At 38.7% G+C, this 23,516-nt stretch overlaps 1 protein-coding gene across 6 annotated transcripts in view; it reads left to right on the forward strand.

Moving 5' to 3' along the window:
• Window positions 1–3,621: 3,621 nt before the first annotated feature.
• The window catches only part of HMGCLL1 (3-hydroxy-3-methylglutaryl-CoA lyase like 1), a gene marked incomplete at both ends in the record, with an annotated part of 179,632 nt that continues 159,737 nt past the window's right edge, over window positions 3,622–23,516 (forward strand). For all 6 annotated transcript variants that reach the window (XM_079781200.1, XM_079781202.1, XM_079781201.1 and 3 more), the window contains one exon: window positions 3,622–3,729. In XM_079781200.1, coding sequence (XP_079637326.1) covers window positions 3,622–3,729 — 108 coding nt within the window. The remainder of the gene's footprint in view (window positions 3,730–23,516) is intronic.

Raw genomic sequence — 23,516 nt, forward strand, 5'->3', positions numbered from 1 at the left:
TTGTTTCCGTTCTTTCTTTTGTATTGTTTAAGGCTGGAGCATATTACTCTTGCGATACTTGCCAAAGTTCTATGACATCATTGTTTCAGACTCACCATATGTGTCTTTGATCCCTGCCCAGTAGGTACTTTTACTACATGCCAGTTTGGCACTTACTACTACTACAATTTAATTTTTTTCATTTGCTTCTGATTCTATCCATGTTGCCATCATACAGACTCTTAAATAATCATCTTTGGGAACAAAGGGATTCTGAAGATAAGTTGTTTTAACTGGACCCTTCTCCCTCAAGGACTTGGCACTTGAGGGGTTGATACTGTCAGTCTACCTGGTTTGGGGTTGACTGCTTTCTGGTATTCAAACCCCTCCCCATTCTTTTTTTTGAGAGCCTTTGTTTAGGATATGAGCAAAGCACAACTCTATAATCTATTGTCATCATTTCATATGGAGAAAAGAGAGGGAACATGATGGGACTGGGTATGAAGAATATGTGGCTTCAGTTTAGTTTTCTTTCATGTGGATTAATTAAGATATGAGAACTATGTTGTAAGATCCTCAGGTATTCCGGGATAAATTTAATGTTCTTAGTTCGATTCAGCATATCTTGGCTCCTACCTTCACTTTCCCAGAAGGGACAGGAACTCAGAATGTTTTGAAATAATATGTGGAAATACAACAACCACAGGAACATTTACAAGTTAGAACTGTGGTAAATATTTTATCTGAAGCCAATACAAAATGATTTTAAATGTAAACTATAACTGAACAATAAAATTAAAAGGGGCCAGGCTCCCCTCCCAGATAATCCAAAATCAGCACTGCTCTATGGCAGTGCCTTTCAAAGAGCAAAGAAGTGCAGCAGAGAGAAGTTAACAGAAGAACAGAGAGACAGCGGATGGGTCCAAGATGTTTAACATTTCTGGTTGACAGATTGGATTTGGGGTGCAGAGTTAAAGAGAGAAGGGAGTTGAGAACAATTCAAGACAGACAGGTAAAATAAAATATTTTGCCCATAACTTAAAAGTGACTTAAAGTCACTAGAGAAAACTGGAAATTTAGTTCCTTTTAATTTGCAATGAATTTTTGTATCGTCCTCTGTTTGAATGATTGAAATGCCATGAAATACGAATACAAGTCCTATGGTGCAGTGAGAGTAATATGGAGTGCAGGTCAGGATATGCCACTAACCAAATTCCTGATTTTTAACAAGTGATTACTTTCTGATGGAGCCAAGGTCTCCTAACCCAGTGGTCAGCAAACTGATTAGTCAACAGAGCCAAATATCAACAATACAATGATTGAAATTTCTTTTGAGAGCCAAATTTTTTAAATTTAAACTATATAGGTAGGTACATTGTTATTAACTTCATTAGGGTACTCCTAAGCTGGCCTTTGCTAAAAACTCAAGGGGCCAAAGAGCCGCATGTGGCTCGCAAGCCGCAGTTTGCTGACCACTGTCCTAACCCATCATATGGGGGGAGAGAGATACATTACCTACCACACCTAGAGCTCTTTAGATTTGCAATAATAAGGATACATATTGAGAATTTCCATTTTAATCATGAAAAAAAAAACAGGCAAGAAGTACAGTAATACTAACTGCTCAAATTCAGGCATTTTAGGCATTACTGATTAGATTTAACATAAAACTGTACTTTTCAGAAAAAGCACATCTATTTTCATCCCCTTTTATTTCTAAAATTAAACATTCTTAGGATATTTGGTCTTCATTATTGCAAATGGTTTTGGTAGTTATAAGAACTATATGTTAAAATTTTTAGTTTATAGCATTTTTCCATATGAGATAAATTAAGATAAAACTGCCAACAAATATTTTTATATGTACAAGATTTTTTTAAAGAAACTACTACTATGCTAAATTAAATGGGATATGTTTTTTGAAAATCTTTCATATTCAGAAAACTAAGCAGTAAAGTTCATATCTAGGTGTTCTTTTTCTCAGTAGCAAAGGTGCATACAACAATTTGGCTTATCTTAGAGGTTGTATTTCCCTGAAGTTTAGATTTCAACTGTAATTGTCAAAATTTTTTCAAGTTTTGAATGACTGACTCCATTGCAGTTACTTTGCTAAATTCATGTTGTTCAAATTGGGTCCTTTTAAATTCTTTCAAATACCGAGTTCCCTATTATAGAATTACACCAGGGGGAGAAAAATGGTAGTAGGCATTGATGTTGCATTTCAGCTGTGATAGGAAAATAATTAACAATTGAGCTCTGCTGAAAACAACATATAAGAGAGATTTAGCCCTATGTATATATACCTACAAAAGTCATGTTCAAATAAATAAGAATGGGAGCTATTGGTACTTTAGAGAGTTTTAAAAGTTTCTCATAGTTGCATGACTTCAGTTAGGTAGCTCAGAGTCTGTGGCCAAAGCTGTGAGAAGTCTAAGATCTCCTCAGTCCAGTGGTCCCGCCTGGACCATTTTAGTTCTGTTTCACTAAAGAATCCACAAGATACCTCTCCCCTTCTTTGTCTTATTTTGTCCTTACACCCTGATTTCTGTTGCTAGTGGGTAGTCACACCACCCTCACAAGTAGTAATGATGGTTTGTTTATTCTGGGTGCTAAATTCTAAGTGGGATTATACTACGTTTTACAATGTAATCTTTGAACCAGTTCATCTGGTTGTGCCACTGTGTGTGCATTAGTCAGCTCCTGATTTATAGTTGCTGCAACAACTGGTGGGACTGACTGGTATCCCTAGCCATGCACACGTGGTTGCACGAGACTATTCTTGATGAATATGGCTCTTCAGTTGCAGGCTGATGAACCTAGAGTTTTAGAGTGGGTCCAGGTGATGCAAGTGTGTTTGTGAGAGAGGGCGAAGGCAAGGAGGTGGTCTGTCCCAGGACCCTCTTCCCAACCTCCTTCTAAAGTCTTATGATTTCTTTCAGAATTTTCAATTCGAATGAATTTAGCCTTTAGGGCTTCAATAATTTCGTGTCATGTGTCTTTTAAGCAACTCAATTCCATTTCAGCTGTCCTTATAGGACCAACTTATTGACAACTTACTGACTTACCAAATCATCTGTAACAATTTTTGCACCTTCACTATTTTCTTCTTTATTAGATGCTTGTATATGTATTTTAACCTTGCAAACCGCCTCAAAATATTTTAAAATCGAGTGAGTCCAATGCTGGACACTGAGCGCGAAAGGCTGCAGCTGGGAATGAGCAAACTCACCAACACAAAACACATGCCCTCTTCCTTTTATTAGACCCCTTTCCTGCTGCGGACGATCTGAATCAGGTGAGAAGTCAGTTCAGTGGATCGCGTGCAGATGCAACCAGCCCTGCGCGCCAGCCCAGCGCAGCGTGAAAAATGCGCCGCACCTGAACGTCCGCTGGCTCCGTTCCTTCCTCTCTTCTCAGGTTCCGGTGTTGCGGGCGTCAGCGGCGGGTACCTCCGGTGCCCGGGGCGCAGTGCGTCCCGCTCTCAGCCATCTGGGCGCCGCCGCAGTGCGCGGAGCTGCGCTGGTGCCCGCCGCGCGCACGGGGAGGGCGCGCTCCCGAGCGGGCGCAGTTTCGCAGCGCGGTGCCGCCCCGCATCCCTCTCTCCGGGCTCCCGCCTACCGCAGACCGCAGCCCGGCCCCGCCATGGGGAATGTGCCCTCCGCCGTGAAGCACTGCCTCAGCTACCCGCAGCTTCTCCGGGAGCATCTCTGGATCGCGGATTCAGTGCCAGGGGCGCTCGACCCCGCGCAGGTACCACCTCGCGGCCCAGGGTGTCCCCACCCTCTTGCACACGGCCAGCGGGCCTCTCCCCCTGTGGTGTCACCTCCGCACCCCATGGCCCTTCCTGCGGCAGTCTGCGGTGTGGGGCCTCACCCTTGACGAGGTTTCCCAACGTCTCTCTGCTGTAAACATGTAGACGCGCTCTACAGAGCAGACCCAGCAAAATCCCTACCTGTGGCCATTTGCAGGTCCCCCGAAGGAAAGGGTTCCATCTGTTTTTCCGTTGGAAGGGACGCATTATATAATATCATTTGTGGTTTTGGGCAGTCGGCCAAGGACAGTGTCCTTATTTTCAGTTCCTTTCGTGTACTGCGCAACAAAGAGGACAAATTTGCCAGAATGTGAAGCAGAAAAAGGAAAGAAGCCAACATAGAAGGTTAGGGAAACATGGTAGGAAGAAAGGAGCCATCATGTCATTCATTGTCCCCCATGTAGTTATGCTTCAACACACTTGAGCAAGCTTGAAAATAATGGTAGAAAACACCAATTTCACACCCAAATTTAATCCCATGTAATTCCCGAAAGCCGATTTTTAGAGAAAAGCAATCTTAAGAGTATCCACATACACGTGATTTAATGCATTCTCAACCAGAAATGGCAGGTAAATGTGGAAAATACATAGACATTTGCTTTTCCTTTAAAATTTAAATCTCACACAGTAATAACGGTGATATAATTGTTACATGAATGTTAAAACATGGCAAAGGGGAGAGACACGGAGGGGTTAGCAATTTCTTTTGACTTTTACTGGATACAGAAAAAGTTGATTCCTGATTTACTGGTGTCTTGTGAACAAAATAATAACTTGTATTTTAGTATTTTAGTAGATAAGCACAATTTTACTATGTGGCTCTAAATCAACTATTCTAATGTTCAAGATTCCTATAGTTTTTCATTTTGCGTATTCTCAGTTCAGTGTATCAATATGTGAAATTGTAGTCTACAAATTGGAACTTAGCACTTGTCATTTGTGGATTCTTAAAAAGATACTTTGCTCCCACTTCCTTAGAAGGTGGCCATAGTTATATGACTCAAAGCTTCTGCTGACAATGTAAGAGAGGGAACGTTAGTCTTTAGCTTCTCATATGTTCACAAATCCTATTTAATTTTTGTACATTCTGATTTGATCTTTTTAGTAACTTTTAACTTTCATATTCATTCTGTTACATAATCAATTAGAAATTCTCAACTTTTGTTTCCTGAGGCTGAGGCTTTATATGACTTTTGCTGCTGGGTTAACATTGTGTTTCTCGCCTGCCATGTTCTGATTTTGTGGGTTCGGGGGACAAGGATCAAAGCTAGGGTGCTATGTGAGGATTTCTCCTTTGCCCCGTTAAGATGTGGAAGCTAAGATAATTGAAAATGACTGGGATGACTGATCAAGGAATGTGAGGCATAGAATTTTGACATCCATCACCCCAGTGCAGACTTTTTATTCCTTTTTGAGGAATAGCAATACTTTCTCTAAATATTGCCTTTTTATCCCTCAACTGCTTTGCCTGGGATACTCCTATTCATTCCTCAAACACAGCTTAATCACTTGTTTTGACCAACTGTTTTCTATTTTGAGAGGAGATGCCCCATTTCTGGGCTATCACTGAATTTTGTACACAATTCTATTTTAGTCCCAGTCTTATGGCATTGTAATGTTTTGCGTCTTATCTAATTTGAACTCCTGGCAGCGTTGACACCTGTCACGTGACTGTAATTTAGGGCCTTCCTCGGCTTCTGCTTACCAACGCCCTTAAGTGCGTTAAGCCCCAGCTCTGGCTCTCAGTTGGAACCAGAGTGGCTCAGTGGCCTGTATCTGTCTAAATGTTCACGTTCTTTATGACTTCTTATCTACACTCAAAGTTTCAGTTACTGTTTGTGTATCAGTGTCTTCCAGATTTATATTCCCATCTCTCTCTTAAGTTCCAGTCCAGATGTTTAGCTACTCACTTGACATCGTCACTTGGATATCTCAAAAGCAATTCAAACTCAACATTTCCAAAAGTGGATTCATGTCACCCCCTTTAGAATCCCAGAACTTCTCTAATATTTTCTATCACAGGGAACACCATCACAATTCATTTAGTCCTGCAAGCCATAAACAGAGAGCTCCTTACTTGCATTTCTCTACATCCAGGGTGTCATTAAGTCCTGCAATTATACCTTTTGAATTTCTCTTAAATCTATTTTTCCAACTTTACTGCTACTATCAATTTTAAAATGGCATTATCTCTCATGGACTACTAGACTATTGCAATCCTTCTTCAACCCACTGCCTGTATAGCTAGTTGGGAGATGTTCTTTTCTTTTTTTAAATAGAATCATACTATTCATTTTTTTTTCTCCCCTTTTAAACAATGTTCTATGAATTGCCCTCACTTTTAGGAATGAACACAACCCTTTTAGTGTGTTCTCTGAAGCTTCAAATGGTCTTTTCATTGTGTCTCTCTGCAACATCATCTTAAGCTATTCTCTCCTATTTTTGCCACAGTGGCCTTCTTTGAGTTCTCTAATAATGTTTCCTTTGGCAACATTCCTTGCTTGTTTCCCCTCTTCTAGGAAGATTTTTTTCCAACTAACTAACTTTTATTCATCCTTCAGATGTCAACTTAAATGTTCTTTCTCATGAAATCTTTCTTATTCACAAGGAAAGTAGCCTTGTTACCATATATTGCACAGTGCACTAATCTTTATATATAACTAGAGGCCTGGTGTACAAAATTCATGCATGGGGGGTGTGTCCCTCAGCCCAGCCTGCACCCTCTCCAATCTTGGACCCCTTGAGGGATGTCAGACTGCCCGTTTAGGCCCGAAACTGGATTGGGCCTAAATGGGCAGTCGAACATCCCTCTCACAATCCAGGACTGCTGGCTCCCAACTGCTTGCCTTCCTGCCTTCCTGATTGCCCCTAACCGCTTCTGCCTGACAGCCTGATCACCCCCTATCCACTCCCCTGCCAGCCTGATTGATGCCTAACTGCTCCACTGCCAGCCTGTTTGCCCCTAACTGCCCTCCCCTGCAGGCATGGTCACCCCTAACTGCCCTCCCCTACAGGCCTGGTCCCCCCTAACTGCCCTCCCCTGCAGGCCTGGTCCCTCCCCAACTGCTCTCCCCTGCAGGCCTGGGTCCCCCCCAACTGCCCTTCCCTGCAGGCCCAGTTGCCCCCAACATCCCTCCTCTGCCGGCCTGGTCACCCCTAACTTCTCTCCCCTGAGGGTTGATCACCCCCAACTGCCCTCCCTTGCAGGCCTGGTCCCTCCCAACTGCCCTTCCTTGCAGACCTGGTCCCTCCCAACTGCCCTCCCTTGCTGGCCATCTTGTGGTGACCATCTTGTGTCCACATGGGGGCAGTCATCTTTGACCACGTGGGGGAAGCCATCTTGTGTGTTGGAGTGATAGTCAATTTGCATATTATTCTTTTATTAGATAGGATAAAGGCCTGGTGCATGGGTGTGGGTCGGCTGGTTTGCCCTGATGGGTGTCCCGGATCAGGGTGGGGGTTCCCTTGGGGCGTGGGGCGGCCTGGGCAAGGGGCCTGTGGTGGTTTGCAGGCTGGTCACGTTCCCTGGCCACCCAAGTGGAGGCCCTGGTATCTGGGATTTATTTATCTTCTATAATTGAAACTTTGTAGCCTTGAGCGGAGCCAAGCCCCCTGCTTGCTCCATGGCTGCAGCCATTTTTGTTGGGATTTATTTATCTTCTATAATTGAAACTTTGTAGCTTTAAGTGGAGGCCAAGGCAGGCCAGGGAAGGCGGAAAGCTTGGCTTTCTCCATTGCCAGGGAAACCCAAGCCTCCCATTCTCTCCATAGCCACAGCCATCTTGGTTGGGTTAATTTGCATACTTGCTTCTGATTGGCTGGTGGGTGTGTCTTGTGGGTGTAGCAGAGATAAGGTCAATTTGTATATTACTCTTTTATTAGATAGGATGTGTATTATATGTACTTTTTTGTGTGATTATTTGATGTTTAATTTCCTGCCAGACTCTTAGCTTCATGTAAGTAAGGGCAGAACTCCCCAGAGGATTCTCAGTATCTACTAGTAACAGAATGCCTTGTTAGTTTACTCTTCTAGGCCTTAAGCATCACATATGTATGGGGACCATGAAATTCTTACCAGCACTTTTTAGGGTTCAAAGCAGTGATTAGTGTATTATAGTACAAAGATAAATATTTGGGAAATGTATGTTAAAGTGATGGAATGAATACATGATGTCAGTGAAGTTTGGTCTTAGTGATAAATGACAAATATTATTGTTTGTGTCTTACCTTTTCATCTCGTAGAACCTAGTCATGTTTTGATAGGGTAGGAGTTGAAAATGGATTTTGGAGGCTGTGAAAAGATAGCACAGTGCTTAATCAATTGTTCAGCATGAATCTCCAGAAAAATCCTGAACAGAACCCCCCGTGATTTGAAGTTATTTGTTTGCAGTTGGGACAGATAGACTGTATTTTGAAAGAATCATGTGCTAGAGAGTAAAAGATTGGAAACCCAGACCCTTTTCTGCGACAAATTTATTCTGGGATTTTGTGCAGGCAGTAGTAGCCTGGCTAAATCTTAAAATTTCAGTTTACACATTAGAGATAGTAACATTTCCCTGATAAATTATTGGGATATAATTAAATATTGTATGTGTCTGTGTGTGTATATACACATACACATATTTGGAATTTAACTATTTATTAAATAAAAAATGTATCAATGTGCATGAAAGGCTTACACTGCCACAGCTCCACTAATTAAAATATTTGAGTCTCTGATTTTTTTGCTAATGACATTGGTTTTGCAGAAAATTTCCTTAATTAACCAAATGGTTAAACTGAATCATTTTGTGATTTAAATGGTCTCTAAGGGCCTGTTTTATTTTTGTCCCATTTAAAATGGGTATGATGAACCTGGCTGAATTAGTATATTTTAAAATTTTGATTATACTTAAGTTTTCTAGTAGAGCAATCCCTTTTTTATTTCCAAGTGCTGCTTAAGCAGTAGCTAAATTTCTTCACATATTAATACCCCAGTGCAACTATAAAATTCCCAAGAACCTAAATTCTAACACAAACAGTATTTCAAATATATTAGATTTATAAAAGCAAAATTGTAGATTATGAGATTAAATTTATAGTTATTTTACATCATATCCTGATCCTGTAACTTACATTTGCTGTCATCAAAAATTAGGATTCAAAGTAAAGTATTTGGTGTTGCAGGATCTCTGGAATTTGCCTAAAAATATTAACTTTCTGCTTAAAATTAATCAGAGCATTATATGCTTTTTGGTTTGCAACTGTGCAGTTGTTAGTACATTTACTAAATACCTTAGAATGACTAGGGAGAAATTTTCAGAAGAGAGCCGAAGTGCCATTCCATTGTTTGTTTTCTATTTGTCTCAGGTGTTCTTTTTCTTTTATGTTTTTTTTTTTTTTGGTATTATGTATTTTTATTATTTATTTTCCCTATGCAGTAGTTTGTTAGTTTTATACTGTTTTTACTGTTTTTTTAGTTGTTATGTTGACACACAACCTTGTCTTATTAATTTATATATCCTATCTAATAAAGAGGGAATATGCTAATTGACCCTCCATCGCAAAGATGGAGACGCCCACAGCCAATAAGGAGGGAATATGCTAATTGATGCCACACCCTCAAAGATGGTGGCGTCCACAGCCAATAAGGAGGGAATATGCTAATCGAATGCCATGCCCTCAAAGATGGTGGCATCCATAGCAATAAGATGGAGGTACCCAGTCCCCTTAGCATCTGTCTCCAGAGTCCCCCAGTTCCCTCAGCCCCCCAGCCACCGAGGGCTGGCCCAAGGTGCAGGTAAGCTTCAGATGGCGGCTGCCCAGCTGCCCAGGGCCACCCAAGGCTCAGGTAACCAGGGCTGGCCGAGGATTGTGCTGCCGGCAGTGGCTGCAGCAGAGGTGTGATGGGGTGTTGCCTTCCCCTGATTGACTCCCACCCCTGAGGGCTCCCAGACTGTGAGAGGGGGCAGGCCGGGCTGAGGGACCCCCCCTCCAGTGCATGAATTTTCATGCACCAGGCCTCTAGTACTGGTATAAAAGCCTAAGTGCCTGATTGACCCAACCACTGGTCGACTAGTCGCTATGATGCACACTGACCACCGGGACAGACGCTCAATGCACAGGATCAGGCTCCCTCCTGTCTGATTGGGCCTGTGGTGATCGGGCTGAAACTGGCTATCCAACATCCCTCGAGGGGTCCCAGATTGTGAGAGGGTGTAGGCCAGACCAAGGGACCCCACAGGTGCACGAATCCACGCACCTGGCCTGGTAGTGTATTATATAAATTAGTACTATTAAAGTCATTAAAATGGAAATATAAATAACTCCATTTACTGCCTTCTGCTTTTCGTATTGTTTACATTAATTCTCTATGTGGTGTATTTATATACATGTAAATTAGTACTTTAATATATTCATAGTCAATGTACTTATATTAATGCACATATTTTTTCTTTCCTTTGCTCTTCATTCATTTATTTCCATTCTTTCATCTGAAATTATTTTCCTTCAAATACAAGTATTGGCTTTATATTTTCTTTAGTAAAAAATCTGATGAATTCTTGCAGTTTTTCTTTGTTTGAAATTGCATGTATTTCAGTACACACATATACATATATAATTTGCATAAATATAAATGAATATTGACTATAAATATATATTTCATATAAAAATTAAACTACATGATAGCAGTACAAAATCCAGATTTTCAACAGGTACAATGCAAGCCAGAAACATTGAAATATGCTATTAGTCTTATTTTTGTTTCTTTGATGATGATGTATCTCGTGTTTTCTTTTTATTGTCTTTAATTTCCAACAGTGTGACTATGATGTGTCTAGATTTACTTTTCTTTGTATCTGCTAATAGTTCATAGCACTTCTTGGATCTATGGCTTGATGATTGCTGGCTTTCATATGTTTTGGAAAATTTTCAGTCATTCTCTTCAAGTATTGCTTCTGCTTCTTTTTCTGACCCTTCCCTTGGACCTATAGTTTGAAGAATCTCAGAAGTTTTCTTCGACCAATTTATTTCTTATACCCATTGTTTGATTTTTCATTCTTTCTTTTCTCTCCATGTCCAGTTTGAATATATTTTCTTCTCACCTGTATTCCATTTCACTAATTCCTTCTTTAGCTTTCTTTAATTTGCTATTAATCTAGTTTATTGAATTCTTAATTTTAGTTACATATACTTTTTATTTTTTATCTTTATTGTTGAGAGTATTACAAGTGCCCTCCATTTCCCCCCTTACCCCATACCACCACATTCCCACCCCAGGCCTCCACCACCCTATTGTCTGTGTTCATGGGCAATGCAATTTATCTTTGTGAGTTAACATATTTATATGTGATTTTTAAAACCAGTTTTTAGCTCTCTGCCACAATTCTCTGTTTTATCATAAATACTTGAATATTTATCAGATCTCCTGTGGATCTGTTTCGTGAATCTTTCCTCCTGGAATGCTTATTCATTTTTGAGTTTATTGTGACATCTGATTTGAAAAAATTATAAACATAATTTGAGGCATTGAGTGACACTATCCTTCTCCAGAAAGGATTATTACCCCTCTTCTCCATTTCACTCACGCCTCACACCCTGCCTGTGGCAATTATCATTTGTTCTCTGTATCCATGACTTTGTGGTGTTTTTTTTTTTAGATTTCATATATAAGCATGATCATACAGTATTTGTCTTTCTGTATTTGATTTACTTCATTAGCATCAAATCCATCTATCTTGTCCCAAATAACAGAAATGTCTTTTTTTTATGGCTGAATAATATTAAATTTTGTATATATAAACCATATGCACCACACTTTCTTTGTGGATGGACACCTAGGTTGTATTCATGTCTTAGCTTGTAAATAATGCTGCAATGAACATGGGGTACAGATATCTTTGCAAGATAGTGATTTCATTTACTTCAGATAAATATCTAGAAGTAGAATTGCTGGACTGAATGATAGTTCTATTTTTAAATATTTGAGCATCTTACATACTGTTTTTCATAGTGGCTCCTCGAATTTATATACCCACAGTACACAAATGTTATGTTTTCTCCACATCCTCACCAACACTTATTTCCTGTCTTCTTGATAATAGCCATTTTAACAGGTGTGAGTACAGAAAGATCTAACTTTTGCTTCTAGCAGGCAGTAAATGTAAGGATAACTTATTTTAAGCCGGTTGGATGCTTAGTTGGTTTCAGACTGGACCTACTTCATTTCTGAGGTCTAGTTCTTTTCTCCTCACCCTTACTTTTATTTTTTAGCTCTTCAGGGGTTCGAATTAAAAAGGCTTATGGTATTATCTGGCCAGGTGTTTCAGTTGGTTTTGGTCCCATACACCAAAACGTTACCAGTTCGATTCCCACTCAGGGCACATTCCTAGTTTGTGGGTTTGATCCCTAGTCTGGGCGATTATCGGAAACAACTGATCGATGTTTCTCTCTAACATCGATGTTTCTCTCTCTCCCCCCTTCCTCTCTCTCTAAAATCAATAAAAACATGTCCTCCTATTAGGATTAAAAAGCCTAAGGTATTTACCAGGCTGCCTCCTCCTTGTTGGAACCTGAACTGAAAAGATTTCCTCCTTGGCCTCCAAGGCTTCTGGAAGCCCTGGTGATCTTCCCAGCTGCTAATGTGGAATTGGCAAATGCCTGAAGAGGAAAGTCATGCTCAATGTGGGTATCACCACTTATGTTTTTCTTCTGCGTGGTATATTGGCCACTGCAGTACTCACTACCTTAGCAACGCTATGATGATCAAACAGCTGTTTTTCATTAATATTTTATCCATATTTTCTGTTTTTTCTCAGTAAGCAGTTTGTTCCAAACAAGCTAGTTGAAAGATTAACAGTATAACAGGGAAATGTAAAAAATACCAATTTTGCAATATAATGAGGATTTAAAAATATATTTATTTACCATATTACACAAATTGAAGTGGATACAGTCCATATAGTATGAACACTATTTAGAGTAATTCTTTCATAATGTATTTTTACAGTCATGTTGAGATATAACATTGTGTAACTTTAAGGTTTACAGATTTGATACACATATATCTTTCAAAATGATTAGCAGCATAACCTTAACTAATGCTTGCATCACTTCACATAATTACCATTTTTTTGTGGCAAGAACATATAAGATATACTCTCTTAACAACTTTCAATTATATGATACAGTATTATTGACTGTAATTATTATACTATACTAGTACATTAGATTCCGGCAATCTTATAGCTGGAAATTTGTGTAGAGTAACAATTTAAAATTCAAAAATAATAAATGAAAAGATTGGCTACTTCATATAAAGGAATATTTTATGGAAAAACAGACTATTGCAATGATCTCCACAATAAATATAAATTATGAGAGATAGAGAAGATATTTTAAAAATGCCCAACTTCAGTCTTTGGCTTTAGAAAAAAACAATATCTTATTTACTCCTTCTTTATGTGTGACATAGTTCAGTAAATTTGTTGAATTAATAAATCAATGAATGATTATAATTCCTTTATAATATTTTATCTCTGTTGGTATGAGTTTACCTCAAATCTTTCTATTTAGTGGACAGGAATTTGTTAGACATTTTATTCTTCTTAAACTTTTCTTTTATAATATTTTGTTTCATCTCATCCTGGTTTATTTATTCATAATCAATCTCATTCACTTACTCAGTAAGCTTTTTTAAAAGTCTACATATTTTATGAATTTATTAAAAAACATTTTGTAAGTTTGTTGGTCCTCTTGTCCAGATACATATGCTTGTATCTGTGCATGCATATGTGTGATGTGCTAACTGTTGATTTCTATTTTTTGAAAAAATTATTTTCTATTTTTCTGAGTTCTGAGTTAGTATTTTAATTTTATTTATTTGAAAATTTAGCTCATGTCATTTTAGTCTTTTAAAAGTGCCTTAAGACAATACATGTCCATTTTTCTATTATTTTGCTTTAAATGTATTCCTTATAAACTACTTGTCTGATTGTCTGAATCCTTAATTAGATGACTTTAACTTTTATTATATGTGATGTGACTATTGATATGTCTAACCACATTTATCAGCTTCACCACTTTTTATTTACATTTGAGAGTGTTTTATACAGTTTAGTATTATTTTATATTTAAATCAATAGTATTGTTTGGAGCAAAAGATTTAGTTCACAGAATGACCTCATTCATCTTGAGAAAAGTCTCTTTCATTATTATCATCACACTGTGGTTTCTCAAGCAGCGTGTTACCAGGTACAATGCCATTCTCAGGATCCTCTTTGTTGACATAATACATCTGACAGATGAAGTAAAAGTGGAGAGTTCCAAAGACTTGTAGTAAGCCAAAGGCACAACAGAGATAGAAAGTTGAAAACATAGGCATATATAGTCAGAGACTATTAATAAGTGAGCAGTCACAAGCAATAATAAGCCTTTTGCATGACCATGCAAATTAATGGCAGCTGATATATAGTGAAATTCCAGTGAATTGCACTGGAAATCAAATATTGGATGGGTGGTTCACCAGGACATTGACTATTCTGCCAAATAGTGTCAAAATTTGGGTTGAAGGGAATAATGGCAAACTAAGTTCTAATGCTTGCGGTGTGTAAAGGATACAAGTTCTCAAACGGGTAAAGGAAGGTATTGCCAAATCACATGGATCACAAATGAGTAGGAGTTTTTATACAAGTAAAAGGGATTAACCTTCTTGAAGATGTAATGGAAACTAAAGATACCATCTATTATCTATTCATTTAGCAAGGTATAGGAGACTGAGCAGTCTCCACATGAGAGCTTTATAGGTCAGGGTGATCGAGGCTTCATTTAAGACCAGAAGATGTTGAGAATATTCACCAAATAAGTTAAAAATGTGGTGGAGCTTGTTATGATAGAGCTGGGTTTCCAGCTGGAAAAATAAAGACTTGAGTTTTAGCAGAATGGCAGAGAACTATGTGGGGTTCTACAGAAGAAGTAGATGATTGTTGGGGATGAATTATTGGGAAATGACTGAAGAGAACAGAACTGTCAAATAAGGTGGGTTACCAGGTGAATGATCCCCAGCAGCTGGTGCTGGATGTGGGTCTTAGCTTCAGCCAAGCCCTGGATTTATTATTGCATTCCAAGAGCATGGGGACTCTAGATCTTGGAGTCACCTTGAATTTGAATGGACTTACATGTGCTTTTGAGAAAAAAAGCATTTTGTTAAGCTGTTCACATATTAATGCCCAAAAGACAATGACTGGCTCATGAATGCTGAGACCAAGGGGCACAAACTCTGAGGGTTGTGGCTTGGTCTCTGTGCTGTTGGGAAGTATACTCTCTGGTATTTTATGAGAAATGCAGCCTTTTTATGTCTTACTCATATTTCTTTTTTAATCAATTAAAATATGTTATTTTATATGTGTTTTCTATTCAAAGAACTTGCATATAGCTACCATTGTTGAGTATTCAGTATGTACTAGGCACTGTGTAACTACTAGTACTTAATGTGTAATAACTCATTTAAGCCTCACAGCAATCTGTTTTATAGATTTAGTAATTGAGATGCAGAAAGGTGAAATAACTTGCTCATGGTCAACAACTAATGAAGAGCAGAGCTGGGAACTGAATTCAGGAAATTCTAGTTTCAGACTCCCCAATTTTCAGCACCATACCAGTGCTTCCTGAACGTTCTGAGTGAATGAAATCACCCGAAGTGTTTATAAAATGTCCTGGACACTCTGACTCAGTAGCTCTGAATTGGAGCCCAACCATTAGTGTTTATACTTCACATAATTTTAGGAAACCCTGTGCTGGGTGATGGTGCCACCCTTCGATGCCTGTATCTGCTGTCAGAGGGCCTGCTGTCTTACCATGTTTCCTCTAAACTGCCTTTCCAGAGCTCCTGGCTCCTGATCACGAAACTCCTATGAGTTTCAACTTCCCTTCTATCCTCTTTGAGGTTGAGAGTAGAGTTCTGCCTGGAATAGGATTGCGCTGGATACAAAAGGAAAAACAACTTGGTTTCCAATGCATTTCCTGTTCCCTCCAATCTCCAATACTTTCTGTCCTTGGATTTCTGTTGGCTCCTGTATTCCTTGCTTTCTCTTACTCCAGCTGGCTTTCACATCCTTCCCTCCCCCGACCCTGTGTTCTTGTTTTTTTCATTAGCTCTGAACTCCTCCAAGTCTTCTGGCTTTCTCTATGCTTATTCACTCTGTGCTGTAACTTTCCCTGACCCTTTCTTCTCTCCTCGTCTATTCCTTTCCAAGTTTAGCTTTTATTTTTGTTACTTTTTATTTTCCCTAATCAACTAAGGGACTAGACTGTGCAGACCCATAATTTTATGGGCCTCTCTCATGTGACAGATGGTATTATAAGAGATAAGGCAAAATCATATATTTGGATATTTGAACAAAAATTCTGATTTGGAACGATGGCCCAAATTGTAGCCCTAATACTAAAAGCAACATAGAATCCCAGTTTCCTCCTGCAAGTCTCTGTATTGTTAGTTTAAGAAGGAGATGCAAATTGGTTGCTATACAGGTAAGCCAAATTTAACCTCTGGAAATGGGCTTGTTTGGTCTAGACTACACTTAAAAATCAAAATAAGCCAGTCAGAGAAAGATACATATCACATGATCTCACTCACATGTGGAAGCTAATGAACAAAATAAACTGAGGAACAAAATAGATCCAGAGGCACAGAAGCATGGAACAGACTGTGGAATCTCAGAGGGCAAGTGGGAGAGGGTGGGTGGATGGGAAGAGATCAACCAAAGACCTTATATGCATATATGCATAGCCCATAGACACAGACAATAGGGTAGTGAAGGACTGGGGTGGGGGCAGGCTAGAAGAAGTCAATGGGGGAAAAGGAGGACATATGTAATACTTTCAGCAATGAAGATTTTTTTTTAAAAAAATTGACTACATATAAATGCCTTAAGCAGGACTTGCACTCTTTATTCATACATGTAGCTGCTTTGGGCATCCAGATTCTCTTCCTGAGCCTATGGATTTTTGATTTTGTGGACCTTAATGCACAGTGACATGGGGACACTTCAGTGAGACCACCCAGAACATTTCTGAACACTGGCATCTTTTTCAACAGTGTAGTGCCTAGTCACTTCTACTCAGCAGGCAGGAAGCTGTCTTTAAATTACCAGAAGTTTTCCATCTTCCCTTTTGGACAGTCGCCCTTTCCTGAGTGATGATAATTCATTCCTAAATGAACACTCAGGTGTTTTTTACTTTCTTCTCATTGATCTAACCATCCTGATGAGCCATTTTTTGTTTTGTTATTTTCTTACAGAAAATAATATTGATTGACAGATCTTGTTCCCAAAACATTCATTCTGAAATCAGACTCTGTATAAAGGTAACTTTATATAAAAATGATTTAAAACATTCAGATTCATCTAAGTTGATATTTTGAAACTTTTTTTCATATCATTTATATAAAAGCCAAGTAATCCCAGGAATGGGGAAATTCTTTAAACATGTAAAACACAAAAGCTATTGTTTCTAGGCAACGAGAAAGGGACCAGGGCTGTGAGTTCCAAACACACTTTAGATAGGTGGAGCCAATATGTCCTTCCCTGGTCTGGAGAGAGGAAGAGCTCTATTCTGGCTGTCTTGGTACTTGCAAGGTGGTGAGGACCGCGGTGGGGAAAGAGGAGCAATGTGTTATGGGAGATAGAACTGCTAGAGCTTTCTGTGCCTTAGGCACTGTCCAGGACACATCTTGATTCTTCATTGCCATTTTTCTTGGAAAGTTCATTGCTTCATTCCACTTTTTTTTTTGCAGTCCTTTCTTGCAATTCAATTAAAAACACACACTTGTAATATTATTCTAATCCACAGCAGAGGGAGTTAGTGATAATGGTGATAATAGTCTTTGTGTTGGAGGTTCATTTGAGGTCAAGTGGAATTTGGATAGATAGAAGGCATTCTTGGTTAAATAAGATGATTGAAGATTTATGGGCAAAATTAACATAGTGAAATTATGGAGAGTTATTTAGTTATAAATATATATGTGTATGAATATATACGTATCAATATACATTGTATCTACCTCTCTCTCCTCTCTCTCTCTCTCTCTCTCGATATATATATATATATATATATATATATATATATATATATGTGTGTGTGTGTGTGTGTATATACATATATATGCTATATAATAAAAGTATAATATGCAAATCGAACAAATGGCGGAAGGACCGGTCACTATGATGCGCACTGACCACCAGGGGGCAGTTGTTCAACACAGCTGCCCCTTGGTGGTCACTGTGCTCCCATAGGGGGAGCGCCGCACAGCCAGAGCCAGGCTCGCCAGCAGGCTCATGGCTGGCAAGCACAGTGGCAGTGGTGGGAGCCTCTCCCACCTCTGTTGCAAGCGGGCAGTAAGGAGTGAGGGATCCTGGACTGCTAGAGCCATGGACTGCGAGAGCCATGGACTGTGAGAGGGATGTCTGACTGCCAGCTTAGGCCCGATCCCTGGCAGGCAGACATCCCCCGAGGGCTGCGAAAGGGTGCAGGCGGGGCTGAGTGACCCCCTCCCCCCCAGTGCACGAATGTCATGCACCGGGCCTCTAGTATGTATATATGTATATATCCATCTACCTCTATCTCTATCATATCTAATCTGTCTCTTATAGAAAAAAAATAATTTAAAGGCCTCTAATCTTAAAAATTGCCTTTTTATATTTTATTTGAAGATGCATGCTCACTTTTTGCAGATGGTGAAACTTTTCTCATGTTTCTCATGTTCTTCACGTCTCCCCACCCCACCCCCAGCCAACCCTAATTCTTGTGTAGTGATTAATGGACACATGCAAAGCTTCCTACCAAATATATTTAAATACATTGAAATATTACTTTATTAAATATATAAAATTTGCAGTGTTAGAATGAGTTCTTTTCAATGGGTGAAACTATATTTTATTTGCCTTTCTGTTATGTGGAAGACATAAATACTTAGATGTTATTTAAATGTTTATAGAACTAAATAGTTTGTATAATCCATAATATAAACTTCAGGTGCCATTAGCCAAATTAACTGATTTTCTAGTTGGCAAATATATGTATTTATTTATCAAAGATATTTTTGTAAACTAGTAGTTTTGTCAATTAGTAGTTTTAGCTCTTATTTAGTTTTCACATTGCACTATAATGTATATTTTTAAATCCAGGTGCTAATTTGGAAGATTGAAAACCTTGTGTGTGTTTTTCTTGGCTATCATTGTAAAGGTCAGAGAAAGCAGAATTTAACTTTTTAGTCACCTTTCATAAATGTGTTTTTATTCAGTTAATTCACACAGGGTACGGTACGCATCTTCTCATAACAGCATTTTACAGAAGTAGTAGAAAAATCGATGGTATAATGACACCCTCAGGGCGAGGCAGCTTCCCTATTGCAGTGTCTAATCCATGTCTCTGGTTTTGGATTCTGTGTTCGGGCTGAATATCCCACTGATAGTAACCGCATCAAATGTCACCTTATGCTTGTAACTTTCCAAGTCACGCTTCCTTGGATTTGTGAGGTAGGGAAATGCAGATGGCAGGAAACTTCAACTGTATAAAAATACCTTTAATGTATTTTTCACTCTATGAAATCAGCAGTTATACAGTCTTTTTGGTGAACTTCATTAACAAGCGATGGGGTCTAGGAAGCTTGGCAAATAAGGAGGCAGGAAACCCCAAAGAGAACACGCCTGTCAGACGTCTTTCCTTCTGGGGTTTCCTTCCAAATGTTTTTGGATCTTGAAGGAAGCGGAGTGGCTTTCTGCCACCACTTTCCTACATCTGTAACCCACAGGGTCTACAGAGTCTGGCATTCACTTTTGAAATTCTTTCCTCAATCTGTATTTATTTCACTGTGAAATAGAAGCTGATCATTGGTTAATGTTGAAGTCCAAATATGAATCCTACTTTAGTTAGACACTATTTCTACTTTTTGAGAAGTTTGATTTAAGGGCTGAGAAGTCTCTGATTTTTTAAATGCCGTGACACAGTTCAAACCTTGCATTTTACAGAAAGCGGTGGACCTGGTCAAACATAAAAGCCGAGGGCAATTTGGAGCTCTGTTTGCCTAGGTTTTCGGGCTGTACTTAAAAGACATTTTGCAAGACCTGTGGAGAAACAGATGTAGTTATTCAGACTTTCACTCCTGAATGTCTGCTATCACTTAGTCCCCATTCCCTCCTGACAAGATTTTAATATTTAATTTAATTCTGCTGAATGTATGCTCTAGAAAATATTGAAAGGAAAACTTGAGCTCAAGGAGGTGAAACATGAGCCTTCATAAATACTCATCTCTAGAGAGCTACATATCTTAAATCTCTGGGCTCTTTGAAGAATATACAGATGTCGACCTTTTGATGGGAAAGACAGTGATAACTTGTTAACTAAAATGTCAATCATTCACCTTAATAAAAAAAATCATTATTTAGCGGCATTGGTATTATTTTAGCATACCTGCTCTATCTAGATTTGCAACAGACTTGCTGCTTTGGGACAAATGCAAGAATAGTTTAATTAGATGCTCTAGCTGGTTTGGCTCACTGGATAGAGCGTCGGCTTGTGGACTGAAGGGTTCTGGGTTTGATTCTGAACAAGGACACATGCCTGGGTTGCTGGCTCCATCCCCAGTAGAGGACATGGAGGGAGGTAGCCTATCAGTGATTCTCATCATTGATGTTTCTGTCTCTTCCCTTCCTCTCTAAAATAAATAAAAATTATTTTAAAAAAAGATCTCACCTTTAAAAAATAGAGATACAAAATTCTACATTTTTTTAAATTTAAATTATTTTTGTTTAAAGTATTATATGAATCTCCTTCTTCCCCCATTGACCTCTCCCAGGCTGCTCCCACCCCCCAGCACATGTCCTTGCTCTCCCCCCCCCATATGTGATATTTATCTTTCTCTGACTGGCTTATTTCCCTTAGCATAATGCTCTCCAGTTTCATCCATGCTGTTGCAAAAGGTAGAATTCCTTCTTTTTTACAGCAGTGTAGTATTCCATTGTGTAGATGTACCACGGGTTTCTAATCCACTCATCTGATGGGCACTTAGGCTGTTTCCAAATCTTAGCTATTGTAAATTGTGCTGCTATGAACATGGGGTGCATGTATCCTTTCTGATTGGTGTTTCTAGTTTCTTGGGATATATTCCTAGAAGTGGGGTTGCTGGGTCAAATGGGAGTTCCATTTTCAGTTTTTTGAGGAAACTCCATACTGTTCTCCACAGTGCCTGCACCAGTCTGCATTCCCAACAGCAGTGCACGAGGGTTCCTTTTTCTCTGCATCCTCGCCAACACTTGTCGTTTGTTGAATTGTTGATGATAGCTATTCTGACAGGTGTGAGATGGTACCGCATTGTTGTTTTGATTTGCATCTCTCTCATGATTAGTGACTTTGAACATATTTTCATATGTATCTTGGCTTTCTATATGTCCTCTTTCGAAAAGTGTCTATTTAGGTCCTTTGCCCATTTTTTTTATTGGATTGTTTATCTTCCTTTTGTTAAGTTGTATGAATTCCCTATAAATTTAGGAGATTAAACCCTTATCAGAGATAACATTGGCAAATACTAGTATGTTCTTCCATGCAGTGGGCTTTCTTGTTTTGTTGATGGTTTCTTTTGCTGTGCAGACCTTTTTATTTTGATGTAGCAATCCCATTTACCATTGCAACAAAAAATTAAGATACATAGGTATAAACTTAACCAACGAGTTAAAGGACCTGTACTCAGAAAATTACAGGATGAAAAAGAGATAGAGGAAGACATAAACAAATGGAAGAATATACTGTGTTCATGGATTGGTAGAATCAACATTATTAAAATGTCCATACTACCCAAAGCAATCTATAGATTCAATGCAATCCCCTTTAAAATACCAATGGCAAAGTTCTAAGAACTAGAACTAACTTGCCAAAAATTCATCTGGAATAAAAAAAAGACCCTGAATAGCTGCAGCAATCTTGAGAAAGAAGAACAAAGTTGGAGGGATCACAATACCAGATATCAAACTACATTACAAAGCCATTGTTCTCAAAACTGCCTGGTACTGCACAAGAACAGACATATAGACCAATGGAACAGAACAGAGAGCCCAGAAATCGACCCAAGCCATTATGCTCAATTAATATTTGACAAAGGGGGCAAGAGTATACAATGGAGTCAAGACAGTCTCTTCAATAAATGGTTTTGGGAAAGTTGGTCAGATACATACAAAAAAATGAAACTAGGCCATCAACTTACAGCATTCACAAAAATAAACTCAAAATGGATAAAGGACTTAAATGTAAGACAGGAAACCATAAAATCTTAGAAGAATCCATAGGCAGCAAAATATCAAACGTATGTCATAGTAATATATTTACTGATACAGCTCCCCAGACAATGGAAACTAAGGAGAAAATACATTAATTGTTAATAGAGTATTATTAACCAGGGTCTTGGAAATTATACAGTAATGTTAATGTCAACCACTCTTTATCAGATAGCAAACTTATTCCAATGACTTTGAAAACGACTTTACATAACTACTGAACTCTTATAGGTCTGCAGAGAAGATCCTATTATTGTCATTTTTAATCTGAAAAAAAGATTCTCAGAGAGTTAATAAAACTCTCTCCAGGCTACATAATCTGGTAGAGGCACTGGACTTGAACCTATGTCAGCTTCCAAAGCCTATATTTCTTCTCCTATACCTATTTAGTCCTTTGAACCATTGAAACTTCAATTATAAGAAAATTATTTTGTACTCATTTAATATAACCTTTTTAAAAATTCTAGATTAATTTATCACTTTATTTATTTTATTATTTTTTAATTGATTTCCAAGAGAGAAAGGGAGAGGGAGAGAGAGAGAAACATCAATGATGAGAGAGAATCATTGATCAGCTGCCTCCTGCACGCCCCCTACTGGGGATCGAGCCCGCAACTCAGGCACGTGCCCTGACTGTAAATGGAACTGTGGCTTCCTGTTTCATAGGTCAATGCTCAACCACTAAGCCACACTGGCTGGGCTGATCTATCATTTTAAGGAAGCAAACTGCAGATGGTCACAAATGGGCTAGGATGCTATAGCTCAGCTTCCTTCATTAGTTTATTTTGAGACCCAACATTTGAACCTGAATGAATCACTCCTGCTTCAGAGACTCTTTAAAATGATTCTCTAGTTCTTTGTAACCTTTCCTAACCTTTCCTTGCACTTGATACCTGCCAGCAGCCCTTTGGTTTTTGAGCTACTTACTGAAAAACTTAGGTTGTATAGGGTATTTCTGAGACATACAGTCTTTGTTTCCAGTAACTACCTCAAACTCAGGGCAAGTACGATTGACTCGAAGGCTTATCAAAAGGTCAGATTTACATTGAAAGTTCCTAGATAACTTCTGTTGGAAAAATTGATTTACTTTACATCAACCATTACTTCTTTATTTTATTTTTTTCTAATTGGCCATCCAAAACCATAGTGTGTAGATTAAAACCACACTATAGTACAGTAAAGGGAAAAACAGACAAATTCATTGCTGAAGTGCTATTGGAAGGTTTATCAGAAATCTTTATTAATAAGACATGGGTTGTTTGAAGCATAGAAAACAATAATTTTATCTCATTTGTCACCAACAGCACAAAGGTAAGGATAGTGGAACCAATTGTATAGAATTGATCATAGGGTAAAAAATATAATAGATGAGCCTTGGTCTATGTGGCTAAGTGGTTAGAATGTTGGCCTGTGCACCAAAGGGT

This window comes from Cnephaeus nilssonii (genome assembly GCF_951640355.1).
Source record: "Cnephaeus nilssonii genome assembly, chromosome: 9".
Lineage (NCBI taxonomy): Eukaryota > Metazoa > Chordata > Mammalia > Chiroptera > Vespertilionidae > Cnephaeus > Cnephaeus nilssonii.